This window comes from Xiphias gladius, chromosome 13 (genome assembly GCF_016859285.1).
Source record: "Xiphias gladius isolate SHS-SW01 ecotype Sanya breed wild chromosome 13, ASM1685928v1, whole genome shotgun sequence".
NCBI classification, from domain to species: domain Eukaryota; kingdom Metazoa; phylum Chordata; class Actinopteri; order Istiophoriformes; family Xiphiidae; genus Xiphias; species Xiphias gladius.
Window position 1 is genome coordinate 3053990 of NC_053412.1, and position 19345 is coordinate 3073334.

General features: G+C 46.3%; 1 protein-coding gene across 4 annotated transcripts in view; it reads right to left on the bottom strand.

Annotated features, from left to right (window-relative positions):
- Positions 1-18851, bottom strand: part of LOC120798239 (collagen alpha-1(XVIII) chain-like) — a 46034-nt gene extending 27183 nt beyond the window's left edge. For all 4 annotated transcript variants that reach the window (XM_040142389.1, XM_040142388.1, XM_040142387.1 and 1 more), the window contains exons 1-2: positions 18735-18851; positions 18436-18555 (exon numbers count right to left, since the gene is read on the bottom strand). In XM_040142389.1, coding sequence (XP_039998323.1) covers positions 18436-18555; positions 18735-18768 — 154 coding nt within the window. In that variant the 5' untranslated portion in view covers positions 18769-18851. The remainder of the gene's footprint in view (positions 1-18435; positions 18556-18734) is intronic.
- Between the last annotated feature and the right edge of the window lie 494 nt (positions 18852-19345).

Consider the following 19345-nt stretch of genomic DNA (forward strand, 5'->3'; position numbering starts at 1 on the left):
ACTGTGTGAAGAAAAAGAGATACTGCCAGTGAAGAGAGGCAGAGACAGACAGATGGACATACGGAGGCAGGAAGGAAATGCATGTCAGATGTCCATGGGAAAGTGGACCATGAGGGACTCCAATAGGATGAAGCACAGAGACAGAGAATCAGTCCCAGAGGCCTGCATGGACTCAACATGCCAGTTGAAATGTCATCGTGGAACTATTGGACTCCTCCCTAGGTTTAGGAGGGTAAAGAATCTCGCTAGGGGAGACAAAAACTGGCCAAGTGAAAAACACGTACAGTTCCTTTTGAAATCTGCACTAGGCCCGACTGTATAACAGCAAACACGAACGCGACCACCTCATCGGGTCGAATCCCAAAACCAAACCCTTCAAGCCTACTAACACTGGCCCAAAGCAGACTCTGTTATGAGGGATGCACAAATGTAAGCAATGAGTTTAATCGTTTCATCTATAAAAAGAATGGGAAGAAGAACGGAAAGGAGTAAAACAACAGAAGAATTCCCTCCGGACGGCAACAAGACGAAGCTGGTAACAAAGAAAAATGTGGAATTTATTGTGCTGGATGATCCCTCATGTGGTTCAAAGTGTGAACAGCTCGGGCCTCAGCGCTGCCAAACTGACATTTCATCTCCAAACTGCCCGTCCCAGGTGTGCAGAATCAAGTTGTGCTGAATTCCTTCCGGAAATGCTGCAGCAGTGAGTGTTACCGCTGATATATGATGTGTGATATGGGATTACTAAAACCTGACCGCAGACTGGGTGGACTCATATGTTGTACGAATTTCTAGAAGTGAGTGAATTTACAAGTGCATGACATCTGGCAAAACAATGCCATAATCATGCAAGTGGCACAGGAATGGCTAATAAACAACAGGAAAAGCTAGTGTTTTGTTTTTTTTAACCTAAAATTAAATAAACTGAAATGATTGCAGTTGCAATAACCTTCCTCTTCTGGTTGACCTGAAATGCCCTTGTGTACAAAATCCAAACCTACACTCATTCCTCGTCTATAATTACCTAAAACGCATGTCAGACTTCTATTCTTCGCGAGCAGCCTGAGTCGTTTTGGTACGTTGCGTGCAAACTGTTCAAGAACATCACACCGTTATCGAAGTGTGCCTCCACAAGAGCGGACTACAACGTCAGGAATCTGAGGTATTTATACGGTTCAGACAGTCTGCTGCTTTACCTGGAAGCAAGTTTAGAAAAAAAAAAAAAAAAAAAAAAAATCCTGAGTGTCTCTCAAGGGAATGGGAGACACTCAAGATTTCCACCAACAAGAGACACCCATTGTTGAGTAAGCCAGTGGCTTCAGGCATTAACTCCCCCAGCTGCAGCAGCCCCCCCCTCCCGGGACTTTGCCAACTGGACTTCACACGTCCGAGGAGCAGGACTGGCATCAGTTAACACTTGAGACAGAGGCAACACAGCTGCCACACGGTCAGGCATTAATCCACGTTAGAATGAGCCCAGAGCTGAGAGCCAATTGAGTTGGAGCGCCGGGGGATCAGCGAGGAGAAAAAAGTGATTCTTCGAGTTCAGATGACATCAGCTTTTCTTAGACTCAGAGCATCAGAATTTGAAACATGCCTGGTTCCTTGGCCGCGGTCCAATCCAAATATCTCACAGTGAGAACTCTGGGCAGAGCTGAGACATGTGAGCTTCAACAGGTACCACTGACTTTTGAGAGATTTCCGCAGCAGTGCGATGTGTGAATATTTGAATTTGATCCAGTTTTTAATGCTTTACGTTTAACATTCTTCTGTTTGCAAACATGGAACCACCCAGTACAAACACTTGAAAAGCTACACTTTGAAACTTTTTGGCCTTGCAGTTCATTGGTAAATCTATCTTCTGCTTTGCTGCTGCTTCACACACTAACTGCCACAGAATTGCACTTGACCAAGTGCATGGGTTTGGTTAAAAATATACACCTTGTACTTACATAAAGTTGGGGGAGTCACAAGATGCAGGTTTTTTTTTTTTTTAAAAGGAAGCGTTTAGTTCCTAGTCAAGCTGTAAAAATACTGGATCCTACATTTCCCACAATGCATCTCAACTCTCCCTGAATTAAACCCTTACCGCCTGGTATTTACAGGTTTCAGAATCCACACCCTCACTTTGCAACACAGGCTTTTTCCCTGAAATCAACAGGGTTATTTATTTCTCCATAGCCACGGAAGACATTAAGCGACCATCATAACAAGCTTTGTTGGGACCCACCAACGCCAGTAAACTGACCTTTTAGGTAAAATTTCAGCTTTGCTTTCGCTTTCTCTCATACTGTTTTCCACCATTGCAGCTGTTGCTGCAGGAGCCACAACCAGCTCACCACAAACTGGGGGGAAAAAAAAAAAAAAAAAAAAAGTTCATTTCAGGCAAAACGGAAAGGACTCGGGGTCTATTTTAGACACTGAATAATGACATTTAATTGTAATCGGCCCAAAATGCATCTTAAAGTGATTAAACTGACTTCAGGCATCGTTTTTGAAGAACGCTGTGCACTGACTGTGAAACACTTTGAGTTAAAGAGTGGGTAATTCCCCGTTTCCATAAAAGTCTCTCTCACACTTTGTCCCGCTCTCTGTCTCCGCGCATCTTCTAATGGTCGGCCGAGCGCTCAATTACCACCCATCAAGTGTAACTGGTTTTGGAGGGTGGAGGCCACTGGCCGAGCCCTCTGACCCCTGGCAGAGACTTGAGCCGCCCCGTCTCATCCCCGTCACAAGGCTCTCTTGTTACCGAGCGCGACACCGTTGCCCTTTCTCCCAAACCGAGCACACAATCGCCACACTCTTTCCAGGGAGCAGACCATTTTCCCACCCACAGCCGCTATCATAAATGCCATCCTCAGCCCTCCCTCCCAGCCACAGATGGCCCAATTGTTTCCCTCTTCGGGACTCTAGATGCTGAAAACACCATTCGCCCCTAAATCCACACAGAATTCCACGCCAGCTGATCAGAAATCGTGAAAAATATGAGGACAAGGAGATAACCCAGGCGCGCATGAGTAGGATGCGATGAGGGCAACAGAGGGATTCACTTGTCCAACCAGACCGACGCTGCATGTGGGAAACCGCTGATTCTCTTGTTCAGCCATGAGCTTAGGGTGTAAAGACAATATCACACAAGAGGCGCTCGAATTGATAACTGTTAAATGCAATACGTTGGACTAATACATCGATCCTGGACTCCCTGAGAAGACGCAATCTCATTAAAAAAAAACAAAAAAAAAACTTACAACAAGTAGGAAAGTCCGGAAGTGATTGGCTTCCAAGACCCGAAACATCTCATTCCTCCCCGATGCGTTTCCCTCTCGTGTGGGTTAATGAGCGAGGAGGCCGGCGCAGGTGATTGGAAATTCACACCCAGTGAAAACAGCCCAATGACAAGCACAGTGACGTTTCATATCCTGCACTGCAAGCGCAGTAAATGTACAGGGCGTCCACTCAAAAAGCCACTTTCGCTACATCTTGATGATAATAATTCATGGAAAAAACAAACTTCTCCACCACATACGGGACTTCAGCTTTAGGACTCCACTGCAGGGTAAAATATTCACTCATTTCACATACATATCTGTATTTTTTTTAGCAAAGACCCTTCCAAATTTCAGCTTTCAGTACAGTTTGTGTCTGAGTCTAAAGGTTATCCAAACAAGGACCCCACTTGTGGAACATGGAGAAGTAACAAAACTATTTTCCACTTAAACCTGGAGCATTTACATTAAATATCCCTGTGGGAAAACACGTGATAAAGACGATTTAATGTAGCAAAGTTCATAAAATTGACTCCCAAATGACGACTCCATACTGCAAACCTTATGAAGCCACTAAAAGGGCTTGGGTCAGGGGCCTCTGGAGCATTTCCCGTCTTAAGGGTCTACTCTCAGCAAAATGCTGCTGAACTGTGGATATCATAAGTATTTAGTCAGCTTTTCTTAATATAAATGGAGTGGGAAACTCTTGACTACATGTAGAGAGTAATGTGATATACAAGTGTAATACATTGGTATTTTAGTTTGGCATAACTTTTGTTCAAGCATAAATAAAAACTGTGACCAAGAAAAGGCTGCAGCTATTTTCAAAGAACCTGTAACGTAACGTTGCTGACCATTGGTGACTTATCACACAAAAACAATGCTTTTGCGGATGCGGTTTTGCACTGGGACGAGACAATCACATGAAAGTGGCATGCATCCCGGGACAGTGACGTGAACTCAGGTGTTGCGTCATGCGCTTCCGTGCTAAGGAGCCTTCTCTGGACGTGCAGCGGACAGAAAGTGACACCACAACAGGAGCGACAACGACTGCAGTGACCATAACATGTGTTTTTGCAAGTTTTCGCCCATTAAGTGCAGATTGTCTGTACTTTTCATTACTGGCAACCTTGCTCTAAAGCTACAGATAAGCACAAGAGAGACACTCTCTCTACCTCCCAGGGATCCTTTGGTCTCTGCTGTTGTTGTTATGCTTTGGAAGAAATCAACTCGCAGACAGACTCGGTACCTGCTTGAGTTAAGGCGTCCACCACAGTGAACATCGTGTTTGCTTTTATTGTTTGTCCGTTTACTTATTTCTGTGTGGCAACCAAATCAGTCTGCACAGTGATGTTGTGAACGCATCAGTAATAATGATCCAATAATATCAATTATATTATTGGATCATTATTGTAATGTAATAATAATAATAATAACAATAAAAATAATAATTGTATAACACTAGAGGCATTTTTCTCCATTTCAAGTACTTTCAATTTTGATTGGCTCACTTTTTGTACATTTTGCTAAAAAATACTCACGTACTTCTACTTGAAAACGTTTTCTAGCGATGGAGTGTCTTTCTAATACTTATTTTGCATTTTTTATAGCGTTACTATCGGTATTGAGGTGGAGGATGTCAAAGCTTCTTCCGTGTATCGTATAGCTGCGTGTAAGCACCCCCACACCTCTGAATCTGCACCTGCAAATGCAGCAACACTACAATAATGCCACATAAACGACAATAAAAGCAGGTGTGATGTCCCAGCAGGCAGATTTTCTCAGTGTTTCAAGGTGAATATAACAAGGGCTGCCTTGGTGGGTGTGAAAAATAGCCAGTAAATTTAAAGGGCAAAAACATGCAAAATCATGTTTAAAGTGAATCACGTGACTGGCAAAGTTATCCAAAATGGCTCGGACGTGTGTATTACCAAAACAAACACTGCACAAACACACACAGGCCAGCGCTTGCACATCGACGACGAAACATGACGTGACATCGGATTCAAAATGTATCACCACACGGGATACATTCTAACCCGCCGGGGTTACCTTTCCAGTTACTAACGGACACGCACGCAGGACGCCCGGGCTCCTGCGCTCTTTCGGGCAGGAGGCGACACTCCACCGGGAGACGCCCGTTTTCCAGGGACACCCAGCAGCTGTCGTGCAGAATGTGGCAGAAGCTGCGACAGGGCAGGTGCAGGGGCGCGGGGGGCGAAGGGCACCCGGGCGCCAGCAGGAGGCAGAGGAACCATTCTGCGCCGTGGTGACACCCCGCCCTCGTCAGCCACGCCCACTCCCGTAGGGCCGCCCCCACCTCTTCCACAGATGTGTGGTTGAAAAAGTTGGGCAGCGTGAAAAACTTTGACTGTTTGCCCGAGCAAATGGGCCAATCAGAGGGCACGGGGAGACAGGGTGGGTCAGAAGCATTGATGCGACTATCAGCGGGGGTTAGCTTTGAATCCAGAACGCCCTCAAGAGTCCCATTCATTTTAAAAACATCACTGGTTAAATTGCTAGACAGGACTTTATCACCTCTCAAGACCACCGCTGATTCTACACCTGACTCAGGATCAGCCGTGGACCCTGATCCTGACCCAGATCCATCTCCTGCCCAAACCCCAGACCCTTCCTCCACCCTCTCCCCTCTGAACCTGCCTGTATTACCCGTCGTGTTAGGGTTAGCGCTCTCCACCTTCTCTGTCAGGCCTCCGTTAGTAGTCCCGGTGGTCGGGGTCGCGTCCCATGCCTCGACAAACTTACGGATTCCTGTGGCCACATTGATGATTTCCTCCCCAACCCCGGACAAGTTGTCATCATCCTCCTCCTCCTCCTCCACCTCTTCCTCCTCCTCCTTCTTTGTGCCACTGGGAGTCGTGGTAGCACCTGTTGTCGCTCCTGTCGTTGCTGCTGCCGGCATGGTCTCTGTTGGGATTTCCCTGGCGGGTTCTGGATTTGAGAACCACCAGGCCTCCAAGCTCCCGGCACAGAGAACCGAGACGAGCAACCACGTCTGGATCCTCAACATGCTGCTGGCTCCCGCAACGGTCCTCCAAGCGTCTCAGCTTGCAGCAGCACTCCACACGGTGCTCTCAGTGTTTCCCCAAAGAGCCACCTGGTCGCCAGCCGGTCAACAGTCAAATCCAAGCTGTTCAAGGACCACTGAGAGTCCACTGAATGAAAGCAGAGACATAAAAACTCCACTCACACTCAGAGACCGTCCCACTAGAGCACCCCGTGCATGCCTGCTACAAACTCCCTCATGAAAAAGCAATTACATGGATGGGGGGGGGGGCCCAAGTGTGGAGGCAGGCTCGTTATACAGACGCTGGAAGTCATTGGTTGCTCAGAGTTGCCCTAAGACACACAACCCCCCCCCCCCCCCCGTGTGAGTTGATGAGTCGGTCCCCTAAGACCTTTTCTGCAGCACGGCCAAAAAGCATGCAAGCGCTCCTGCTGCCACAGTGAAACACCCGTCCTGCACAGAACTAACCTCAAAAAGAAATATGGAGTTTTTAAATTAGATTTTGACCATAATAAACGGGCTTTGTTCTCATTATGCTGAGCGTCTAAGTTCCAAGCTGTCACGTGCTGCAAAGAGCTCAGTCGTCAGACCAGCACAAAGTTCACTGAAGCTGTTTTAGTTGAGAAATCCACAAAGGCAGAGGTGTCACAAGTGTCATTTTGGCGTTTTCTGTCTCTTGGCTGTTCTCCGGCAGCAGTGCCACAACTCCTCTCATGTACCAAATATTGTGCAATCACTGTGGCTATTTCCAATAATAAACCACAAAACATTTACGTAATAAAAGACCTTTGTTTGCAATTACCTCGCCAGACATGCGAAGCCAGAAATTTACCCTATTCCCTATCTGAAAACAGCTGTGGAGAAGATCGATTTGTACGGAAATATCTGAAAAGTAGTTGGAAAAACGAACAATAATAAAAGGTACAACTGAGGGGGAAACGTAGAGCGGCTGCTGATTAGTCGCCCTATCCATCAGTCGACTGGAAGAAACTTAACTGGCAAGTACTTTGATAATCAGTTAGTCGTTTTGCTCACTTTTTAAGCAAAAATATTAAACATCCGCTGGTTTTATAATTTTATATTATAAAATAATCAGCAGATTAATCAATAGTTGCGACCCTAAGTGGTTGTTCAGAGTGTGGGGGTTGGGGCCCCACAAGAGTTTGGGAGGTGAATCTAAGAGCCAGATAAATACTGGGGTAGGACCACTGTTGTGTGTGGTGTTACCAATCGAGGGCCACTACAAAACTGTGGACGTGACCCTGAGATGAGGGGTCCACAGGCACACATGGCTTCGTTTCACGGGGTCGGATTCAAAAAAAGGTTTGGAAACCACTGGGACAGGGAGCGCAGTGGCTGACAGGTTACGATGAGGACGCTGAGTTTTAACTTATCAGGTTAAGACTGAGACTGACATCAAGAAATGACCTGCAGAAGATGAAAAATGATTTCCTTTGCTGTTCAAGAAAAACAACAAAAGGAAAGGAGGGCTTTGGGGGGGGGGAGTGGTGTTCAGTTACACAATGTTGACATCTCGGTCTGATTTAGTGCCTTGTTTCAAAGAGTGAAAAAAAACGAAACAATGACGTGATATTTTGTGCAACTGCAGGACTACAGGCCCAACTTTCTGCTACTTTGTGCTGCGTTTTGTGGCGATTAAAAGTTCGGTGGCGAGAAAAAAAAATGAACCCGAGGCGGCCGGAGGGAGGAGCGGCAGCCGCAGTGTGAGGGATGAATGAAAGACGGCAGCTGAGAAACTGAGGGCGTGTCTGATTGGATCGATGTCTTAAGCCGCTCTCCCGGGGGACCGACCCCATTGCCTCACTGCTGAAAATCCTTGGAAAATGTACCACTTCCAGGTTCTCACAGATGGGCGATAAGGGAAGAAGGGATCGGACCCCCCCACCACCACCACCAACACCAGCAAACCCCTCTTCTCCCAGGCTTCCTCCTCCTCCTCCACACAGCCCTGAGTGCCCCCATCTTCCAGCTACCCGCCTCATCTGCCAAGCTACGATATCCAGCTGTTACATATCCAGTCCTGAGACCTCCCACACCCACGCTGCATGACATTTGGAGGATCGGGAACTGCCACATCTTTCCATTTGATCATTTGTGCATTCATACAACAACGCTACTGCTGTCAGATTGTGACGGGACCGAGGGGGAAAAGAGGAGGCCTTTTTCTGTTTGGGAACCAGTTTGGATGCTCTGGGGGAGTGTGTGAAAGTCAGCTGTCGCAGATAGAGCAAATGCGATTAAGAGTTTTCTGGCCCAGAGGTCAGCAACGACAGCACACGAGAGTCGGTGCTTTTCGTCAAAGCCCGTCAACGGCGTGGTCAAGTGAATCTCGACCCATGCAAACTTCCACGACGGTTGCTTGACGTTTTCCATGTCACTATATCACCACCGCAACAAAGTCCATTCTCAAAAAATTACCATATAACTGAGCCAGCACACAAACAGTTCAAGTAGTTTTAATGATCTGAATCGACAGAGTCACTACAGCTGTCAAGTAGATTAAGAAGTACAATATTTCCCTCCGAAATGTGGCGGAGTAGAGGGAAATACTCGAGTACAGCACTTCAGTAGATATACTGGATTATACTCCAGCCCTGAATGGTACATCAGCAAAACTAGGAAACACTCACAAATAATAAAACAAAAGCTCATATGCCTTAGTCTTGCAGTAATTTACCAAAAGCAATTACAAAGACTGTGTTTTGGGGGGGGGGGCTACATTTCCTGTGCAGTAGTTTTTTCTTTTTTTGGCCAAGCTGATCCTGCTTCGAGATTTCTCTCAACAGTCACATGTATCAGAAAGATCAGAAACTGGTCGTTTACGAACTTTCCTCTGTAAAATGTTGATATTTTTGCCAGGAAAAAGCCGTTTTCTTACTAATGTAGAGCACAAATACAAACAAAACACCGTTTTTTGTTTTTAAAAAAAAAAAAAACAGGGTTCTGGACTCTGATAATAATAAAACTCAGGTAGGGCCTTTTCCTCCACGCACGATCTTCCGCGATGTTGGGTTCATGTTCAACACACTAGTCCACATGTCACCATACATACATGTCACCCGCAGGCTCTCCCACACACACACACACACACACACACGTTAACCCTCCGTCCGCGCTTCCAGCGCTTTTCATCGCTATCAGCTGTCAGCTGCTCTGACCTGCACGGGGCCACGGGCAGGGTAAGTAAACACAGCGAGCCAGTGAATGTCACTGGCTCGCTGACCCACCTAGGTGCCTTCCTTTGGAGCATTCTGCGCCTACACGCGGTTATATACAGTACATTCCAGCGGCATCTGCTCTACTACAGCTGCGCATTAAAGCTCCAGTGGGAGTGTTTCTGAAAAAAAAAAGAGAAAATATTTACCGGTAAAAGAGTTCGATACCATCAGTTTGTGACTTTTTTTTAAAACTTTCTCTTAACCTGTTTCTGCCCCAGTTAGCAAATGCTGAAATTTTCCCAGATTGCCTTTCAGCCACCCCCTGGATAATGTGCACGGCCCGAACATGTTGATTTTATTTTGGAAGGAAGCCCCTCGGGATGTTTTCGGTTCCTTTTTTAAAAATCATTATTTCCGGAAAAACCAACTACCAACAGCATGCTATGCTTTTAAAAGGAAGGTTTAAAAAAAAAAAAAAAAAAAAAAAAAAAAAAAATGGGGAGACACGCTTACTGGCTTTCTGGCTATAAAAACAAAACAAAAAATAGATGAAGAGAAGGGATCATACAGCATGTTAGTGAAATGTAGAGGTCCTAGTAGGGGGATTTTGTACCTTCAGGCAGAGCCAGGCTAGCTGCCCCCCCTTTCCAGTCTTTGTGCTAAGACAAACTAACCACGTCCTGGCTGCTGTCCTGCTCCTTATTTACTGTACAGACATATATTAAACTGCCTTTATTATTTCGCTTGCCTGGAACTAAGGGGCCGAGCCCAAACCATTAAAAAACAGCCCTAGACTCACAGGGGTGTCCACGTACTTATGGCCATGCAGGATAGACAGATAGCGAGAATGAGAGAGTGTGAATGAGGGATTGAAGTCTTGAAAAGTGAGTGAGGATGTGTGACTTTGTCAAACAGCATCGTGGGGTGAGGAGGAGAGAAAAAAAAAAGGAGGTAAAGTAAGAGAGGGGGTGTATAAGTTACAGCTGTGCTAAATTACCAGTGGGGGGTCTAAGTCTCCCCAACCTCAGCTAGTCCCCGTGGCAACGCGACCCCCCCGCCCCGCACTGAGAGACCTGCATGTGTGAATGTGTTTGACTTTGTGGGACCAAAAGCAAAACACGGAGAAATTCCTTTAGCATTTTACGTATTAAAAAAAAAAAGAAACCAGGGTTTCCTGGTTGAGATTTTTCCGTTTTGAGCGACTGAATCTCCGAATCTGGGATTGTGTCCCTGTCCGACACAGTGAGGAGGAGGTGCAGAGTTCAGACCTTGTCCCCGGCAGATGCTCAGCCTGTGATTAGTTGCATTTACATCAATACAACTGCCGCAAGCAGACGGTAATTGCACAGACCACCAACATAAAGCTCGACGTACTTTCAGAGGCAGTTTATCATCCAAACATTTTCCACATCCTCTGCCTCATTCAACCTCTTTGTCTCACAGTTGGGACATCGAAGCCTTCCTCGCCCTTCTTCTCATTTTCCACCTTTCACCCAATAAATATAAAGATGGGGGATAATCTGTGCATGTGTGTGTCCTCTCTGGGGTTTCTCAGGCCCAGCAGCTTGGCTGTCTCTGTGTCTAATTGGTGTATCGTGTTTCCGTTTCCCAGACGCATGCGGCGCCGTTCACACGCTCAGACCCATGTTTTTAACCATAAAACACTGGTGAGGGAACACACATGCTCTCGGCCCGAGACACACCGAAGCGCTCCATACACTCCCATACACAGTTGTCCGCGCGTGTACTCACGGTGCTTCCATGAACCAGCAGGTGGCAGCAGCACAGAGGCTGCAGGGGTCTATTTGTCACAGGTCTGAATCCGGAATACAGGCCCTACAGGGGCGGTCTATTGTATCCCTGTTTGCAAAAGCTCTCCCCATGAAGTCAACAAATAATGACTGCACGCATTTTCCTTGCATTAAGACTTTGATTTCTTTTACCAGAAGCACTTTCTGAAGCTGTGCTCATTGTAAAAGGGCCTTTTGTACTGTCAACTATGGTTAACAGTGTTTTCTTGCAGCTAGAAACGCAACGTGCAACATCAAACAAAAAGTGACAGCTCAAACTCTCCTACTCCTTCATGCTTTGTTTTTGTTTTTTTTTCCTGTGGAACACATGAGCCTCGTGTTAACTGTGAACAGCAGAGGGATTTTCATACATAAGCAAAGCACGAAAAAAGGAAAATGGTGCATAAACAAGCACGGCAAACTTCCAAATAACCTGTTTGAAAAAAAAATCTCCTGACCCCCATTTTGGTTATTTATTTATTTTACCAGTGATTTCATTCCAACATGTCCTTTACAAACCGAAAGCTGCACTCAAAGAGCTAAAACCCGTATTTCTTGGATCTAAGAAGTTTTTGGTGCAGTGTGGATGCCGAAAAATAAAAAAAAAGAAAGGTGAAATGCTGCCACCTGTTGTCTGGAGTCTGCAGTACCGTTGAGAGACTTCATGGTCGAAACACAAGCGAAAAAGAACCCGTTCTCGCCCCAAGTCTGTATCAACGCGCGAGCTGAGTTGATTTCTCACAGTATTGCAATGTAGAAAAACCCTCCCGTCCTGTCTCTATATCACTGACACCCCTCGCAGATTTTTATTTTCTGCCTGCTGCGAGGGGAAAAAAAAAAAAAAAAAGGTTCCCCGTGGGGCATCTTGGCAGGAGCTCTGCAGGAGTCGTCACCCTCCACCCTCCTCCTCGATCCTTGCGCCCTCTGGCATATGTTGAAGTGGGTTTCTGGCGCCCGACAGAAGCAGGGCATTTTTCAGGCGGCATCAATGCTCGATTCACCGAGCAACACGGGAGCTTGAGGACGGGACAGTCGGCTCCTTGTGTGGGGAATCCCTAGCCGCTGAATGGGGACATTTTGTCGTGGCATGCCAGAAGAAATAATGGGTTATGAATGTGGCCGCTTCTTTTGAATGAGACGAGACAAATGAAAAGTTTTTGTTCCAGAAAGAGATTGAACGAAGTGACTGACGGGAGTAAATTAAAAGCAATCAGGGAGGTAATTTGGGTTCTGTGTTGAAAAAAATTACAACTGTTCAACACACCCCGAGCCTCCATTTTGTCCTGACGCCGCCGTCGTTTCTCAGGCCTCTGGTGATCTCACCTGTCAGGGGTACATTTTTTTTGCATCACGAAGCCTGAGGAGACGTGACATTTTCAAGTCAAGCGCGAAGGCCTTGAGCTGCAGGGAGGTATAAATTCCTGCAGCCCAGATTCTGCTCGTAACCCCAGAAAGGCTCGCGGTGACTCACAAAAACCGCCGAGACTCGTCCAGAGCAGCGACTGTGTCAGCGAACAAAGGAAAAGTTAACAGCTCGACATTTCTCAGAAAAAACAAAACACAAAAAACACGACGTCAGGACGCAAATTAAAGCCGGATAATATCAGACCTCGGCTGCGAGAGAGAAGAGACTTGCTTTCCCGGTGGAGGAAAATGCTCTAGATTGAATTCACGTTACAAATCAAATCTTAAAAAGCTTAAATTCAGACCACCGGCTCTTTTGCAACCTTTTTGGAACATCTGTGTGTCCTGATAAGTGTCAATAAAATGTTCAATAGCTGAAGAAAAACATGCGGAAAATCCTTGTGGGTCACGTGTCAATCAAACAAACGCCTGACGCGTTTTTCAACACCTTTCCTCAGACGCCTGGTATTCGCTTAAAGCCGCGTTTACGTCCATGTAATCTTCACACCTGTCTTCAAACGAACCTCGCTCCCTCCAGCGGGTCCAGGAACCCCGCGCTGCGAGTCTCTTCCACAAGACCGGTCTCGTTACTGAGGTTAAATGTAATTAAACATCGTCTGTTGTTCCTTAAAACGTTTCCTTTGTTTAACTTTTAGAACGGGGAAACATACAAAAAACACAAAACAGGAGACAAGTGCACAAAGGCCCCCGGCCTGACAGAAGGGCCGCCCCCCCTCCCCTGAAATCTAGGGAAAGATCCCACTGAGTCTGCTCAGCACGACCTTCAGCTGCAGAAGCCAAAGAAAAGGTTTCATGTTTTAATTGTTTTCTTCAAGTGATCAGTTGTTGAACGACCCTTTTTTTCTCTCTCTTTTTACCCAACGAGCGATACAAGTGTGTGTGTGTGTGTGTGTGTGTATTCTTAGCATCTGTGGCTCATTCGCTTCCCTTTTTAAAATGATTTTTTTGGGGGGGTGGGGGATTTCTGTTACTATAAAAAGGCCGCGACTGTGGAGGACGTCCCCCTGACCTGTCTGGCTCAGTTCTGGCGAGGGCCTCACACATTGACCTCAGATAAGATCCCCGAAAAACCGGTTTGCCCAAAACAAGGTTCGTGGATTTCGTCTCCCATCCCTCGGGACTCGCTGTTCGTGAGGGGGATGTTTTTAAACGGCCGGCGTGAACAGGAGGAACGACTGCAGCGAGGAGAAAAGAAAAGAAAGAAAAGACAGGTCCACCTGACCGTTGTTTTAAGACAGAGTTAACAAATTGCTAAGCCCGATGCTTTACGCACCAGGATTCACCCAAACCAGGCAGCTTTCACACATATCTGATGAGTGTGACCACGTGAAGCTTTACACACACGGACACGGTCAAGATCGGGGGGGGGGGGCGTGAACGGGTGTGTCAGGAGGGTCGACCCTCACCGCCTCCCCCATCACATCCCCGATCCGCCCCGAACCCGGAGCGCAGAGCACAGCAAAGAGCCAGAGGCCAAGGCCGACTCCACGCACAGGTGAAGCTCAGTCTTCAGTCTCTGCTCAGCAAATCTGCGCCTCAACTAAAACTCTGACCAACACTAGATTTGATGGTTCCAGCTTCTCGGGTGTTGCTGCTTTTCCCCGGACTCACATTGTATTAAATTGAAGATCTCTGGGTTTCTGGACCAAACGAGCCATTTGATGATGCTGATGATGATGATGCGTTGAGGGATGAAGAATTAGGTTTCTCACTGTTTTTTTTTTTGGATGTTTTAGAGACCTAACGACAGGCTGATAATGAAAACAGTAGTTGCCGCACTTTAAATAACCGGCTATTCTTCTTTTTCCTCACATCAAAAATTAAAAAAACAAACAAAACAAAACATCATCGTGTGACTCGGCCATATTGTGGATCATTTTGTAAAAGTCACTGCCACACGGTTGCTCTCTTTTAAAAGACACGTTGAGAAGGTTGAAAATGCGTCTAAATCAAACAACACTGGTTCATTAAGCAGCGTTCTGTCTGCACAAGGTGTCACAGGATGTAATATTTAGAGCTTTGGAGAGAAAGTACACTGAAAAAAAAAAAAAACTGGAGAAAAAAAACAACCCAATATCAATATACGTATCTGCAGTATGTGCATAGGTAACAAGGGAGTGCAGTACAGAAAATGCCAAAGATATGTTTGAGGTACTTTAGAAACAGTGAGGCCATTAAACAATTCGATCACTGAAAATATCACATATCCTCATTAATAGACCTAAAAAAACCCCAAAAAAACCCTGAAAATCGAGCATCTGTCAGGCAATGACAGATGCTATGAAACTTAACTGATAATAATAATAATAATGTTTCAATTCCTACACTTAGAGGCTGAGCTGGAAATCAGGCTGAATCTTCACCTGCCATTTGTGGAGGACCCGCTGAAAGGAGGCGAGCAGGTGGGAGAACCAGACCGTAGCCGCCGTCATCGCCACCTCACCACCTCAAAGCCGCCAGCCCGCTCGGCAGCTGGAAAAACAAAGCCTTTCCCGGTGACGGAGAGCGCACCCCCGACCGGCCAAGTACCAGACGGCACTTCAGAGAGGGGGCCCCGGAGAGCTGGAAGACGGAGAAGCCAAACATCCTCTCAGCCCTCTGCGCCTACACTTCCGCTGTCACCTCTCACTAGCCGGCGGCAGGTAGAAAACACCCACGGCCGCCTCCATGGAGCTCCTGAGGTCTTAATCCTTATTCAGGTGCCGTTGTGAAGAGCTTCGGTGTTTCGTTTGTTACAGTCTGCAGGGTCCACTCAGTCTCTCGGGGCAAAATCATCCAATTTTCCCCCCAGAAAGCAAAAGATTAGAGAGAAGTCCAACAAAAGGATAGAACTTTGTGCAAAAGACCTTTATCATTTCTTATCTCCTTCCCCATCGAGCATCTACCAGCTCCTCAGATGAACCTCGAGGCCTCCGGACTTGCGCCTAATTCCACATAAAGCAGCTAAAACCAGCTCCGACAATGAAATGCGAGATGCGCCTCGATGCATCTGTACTGACAATCGAACACTGTGATAGGTTTTACACTTTAACTCTTCACACAAAATGCTGAACGCTCAAAATTTTCCGGGTTTAAATCCATTAATTACATTCATAGATGTGGATGCACAATTAAAATAAACAAAACTGTATCACATTAAGTTTCTATCAGGCATTAGGTTGTATGTTCTTCGCTGGAATTTATGTGCACCTTACACAGATCTATGCATTTTAATCTTTTTGAAATTATTATTTTTATTATTTTTTTTACTGAATATGCTGTTATTACTGTAAATATAGATAACGTAGTCCCGAGCAGTGGTTCCCACACTGGGGTTCAGGACCCTTCCAGTGGGTTCACAAAACAAATCATGTGATGGAAAGGAGCAAAAAATATATATATTGTTCTGCTACATACATTTATATTGATTTTACAAGTTTTTTTTCTTCCAAACTACCAGAGAGTTGGACCTTTATTTATTTATTTATTTTTTTTGGTAGTTACGAAATATTCCCATAAAACGATATGAGATGTTTCCAGGTGGGAAAATCCCTCTTTGGTAACGGGGAGGGGCCACAAACTAAAAAGACTGTGTCCGACAGGACAGGACCTTCCTGGAACCTTTTATGGTTCCAGGAAACCCTGGAACCATAAAAGGCAAAGGAGTTATGGGGACTATCAGTGCATGAGTGACCCCTCTCCGTTCCTTAGACAGTCTCTTCACATTTTGGGGGTAAACAAAAGGAAAGGGATGTATTGCAATGGGGGCGAAGTGATGTAGTGATCGATGTGTCTGGTGCCTTGAAAGCCTTGAAACTCAGTGATTTAGCGCCTTTGTGTTTACAGGTGAGACTCTGAGCCGTCAACGAAAAGGGAAAACTGGCTGAGAGCAATCGTAAAATACTGTACTTTGTAGAGACAGTAGAGGGAAAGGTTTCCCCTTCTGAATCCTGCTGCCTGGCATTCTGGACTTCTGGAGCTACGGCGGCCGTAAACTGGCGGGCCGGTATCGCAGACAGATCTCAGCGCCACGCCGAACCTGCCCCTTTTCGTCCAGTCGACAGAAAGAAGACACATCACCGGAACGAGGAGAGGAAAGAGGTGTTTTATACCCACAACGCACAGGCCTAAATACCTGTGCGAAGCCTGTCGGAGCATTTCTGCATATACAGTTCTATGTCTGTACACGATTGTGTGGACATGCCTGAATGCCAGCGTATTGTTTCTGTATTTTGTGTGGAGAGTGTGTGTGTGTGTGTGTGTCTGCACCCGCCCGGGACGGAAACCACAGCCAGGTAAAATTAGGAAATCTGTTCCTCTGGGAGGGACCGGCGAGCCCTGAAGAAAGGAAAATCTGAGCTAACCGCAAATCTCCGCCCTCTAATAACACGCGCACACACGCACACACACACACACACACACACACACACACACGCACACACACACACACCGACAGGCACTTGCACAAGCAACATCCCTCGCCTGCAGGCAGTCTTAACTGGTTTTAAAGTTCAATCTTAAATATAAATGTAAATACTAAACCTAAAGAGGAGATGAGCTGCAAAATGTAATAATTCTAATGAAACACCAGGACGCACGTGTGTGCAGAATCACGGAGGGATTACTGAACAGGCAGGGGCCCGAGGGCTCAGGGGGCCCCTGGACCAGAGCCTCTGTTTGGAGCGACTGTTGACATTTCTCACTGGAAAGTCAATCATACGTCAACGAAGAGACATAAAATGACCACAAAGAGACAGAGGAGGACTACAAAGAGACACGTGTGACCACAAGGACATGAAAGACGACTACAGGGAGATGGAACAAGACCACAGAGACACAAAAGTACAAAAAGATGCAAAAACACTACAAAGAAACGCTTTTCGTTATTTTGTGTGTCTGGCTATTTTGTTTTGGTTTGGTTTGGTTTTATTTTGCTTCTTATGGGGGGGGGGGGCTTCCACACTATCTGTGCCCTGGGGGGGGCCCCAGTGTCTCCGTCCATGTACAAAACGTAGCTACGGCAAATGAGCTCAGTGAGTAAACCCGAAGCTCGGCCAGCCGGACACCACCAGGGAAAAAAAAAAAAAAGGCAGCAAACACAGGAAATGCAAAATCCTCATAAAAAAAACAAACAAACGAAAAAAAAACAAAAAAAAAAAACAAAAGACAAAGACACACACACACACACACACACCAAAAACAAGAAACACCCGAGATCATCATATTCCCTCAAGATGAACAGGTGAATACAGAGGTCGCATCCTTCTGCTTTAGATGCACTTCTGCAAACCAGACAAGGGCTAAGTCAGGACGGTGCGGGGGGGACGCTACGAGCTCTTCAGAGTCCCCGACAGACAAGTCCAGACATTCACGTCAACCACAACCTCATTCCAGGCCCGAAACCCCAAGCCAGCTCAGGGAAAGTCAGGGATCAGGGGAAGTCTGTCAGAAAGTCGCTTGTTTTTCTTGTTTTAATTAAACTTAATTAATTCAATTAATTGGTTTTCTTTTATTTAAAAAGGTGAGATGTGCTGTGGGTCCCGTCACAAACAACATGCGGCTGTAAAAGATACAAAAATTGCCGGTGTCCCACGACATTTCAGGGCATTTTCACAATAGTTTTACAGCAGTTTCTGCGCCTTATCCCGCAACCATCTCTGTGTGGGAGCTTTAGCTTTTACCGGGATATTTCCCCGAAAACACGCCGCCGAATTCACAACGGAGACCGCGCTGCGCGGGGCAAACGAAACCCGCAGCGTCCCGCTTACCTCCGCGCCGCGACTCCGTCTGCGTGACCGCCAACAGGATGAAGACGCAGGTCCGCAAGCTCGGCGTCGACCACCTGTCGCGTCGACGCATCCTCGGGCTGGTGACTTGTTCTTGGAAGACTTTGAGAGACGGGAAGAAAAGGGAGGAAAGGAGGAGGAGAAGAGATAAAAATCCTCTCAGGGGGTCGGAGGAGGCGCTTTCATGTCCGGCACACAGATCTCAGCAGCAGCAGCAGCAGCAGCTTCTGGATCCAAAAAAACATACAAATAAATAAACCCCGCGTGAGGGGCGGCCTCACCGGCCTCCGGTCCACCTGCGAGGGACGAACGCATCAGCCACCGGCGTCAGGTGGGAGGGAATCACGCGACGACTTCCTGCACGAGGTCCTCACAGCAAAAGCCCCGCGGGATAATTTGCTTCTGTGGTCACACCGGCTGCTGAAATGCTCAATAGGCCTTCTGGCAACAGCCGAAGGCCTCGAAACACAATGTGAAGTTCAAGTAGTTTTATTTCATTTGGACTTTGTTTCATGGTTTTGTTTGTTTTTTAATTCTGTGGATTTTGTATTACTCAACTTTATTGCTCCAAACTCTAGACAGAGAGCAAAACTGTCACATAACATCAGAAGTAGAAAGTAACTAACTACAGTTTTGAGGTACTTCACTGGAGTATTTCCATTTCGTGCCACTTCACACGTCTACTCTTCTACATTTTGGAGGTAAATATTGTACTTTTTACTCCGCTACATTTTCCTGGTAACTTCAGTTACTAGTTTGAGGACTCGGCTTAAAAATACAAATTTTAAACTAATTAATGATGTGATATCATCATCGATCAAGGTACCCAGCAGTACATGAAGCAATTAATACCATTTTTGGCGATCCCAACGACAAAGAATATACTTTTATT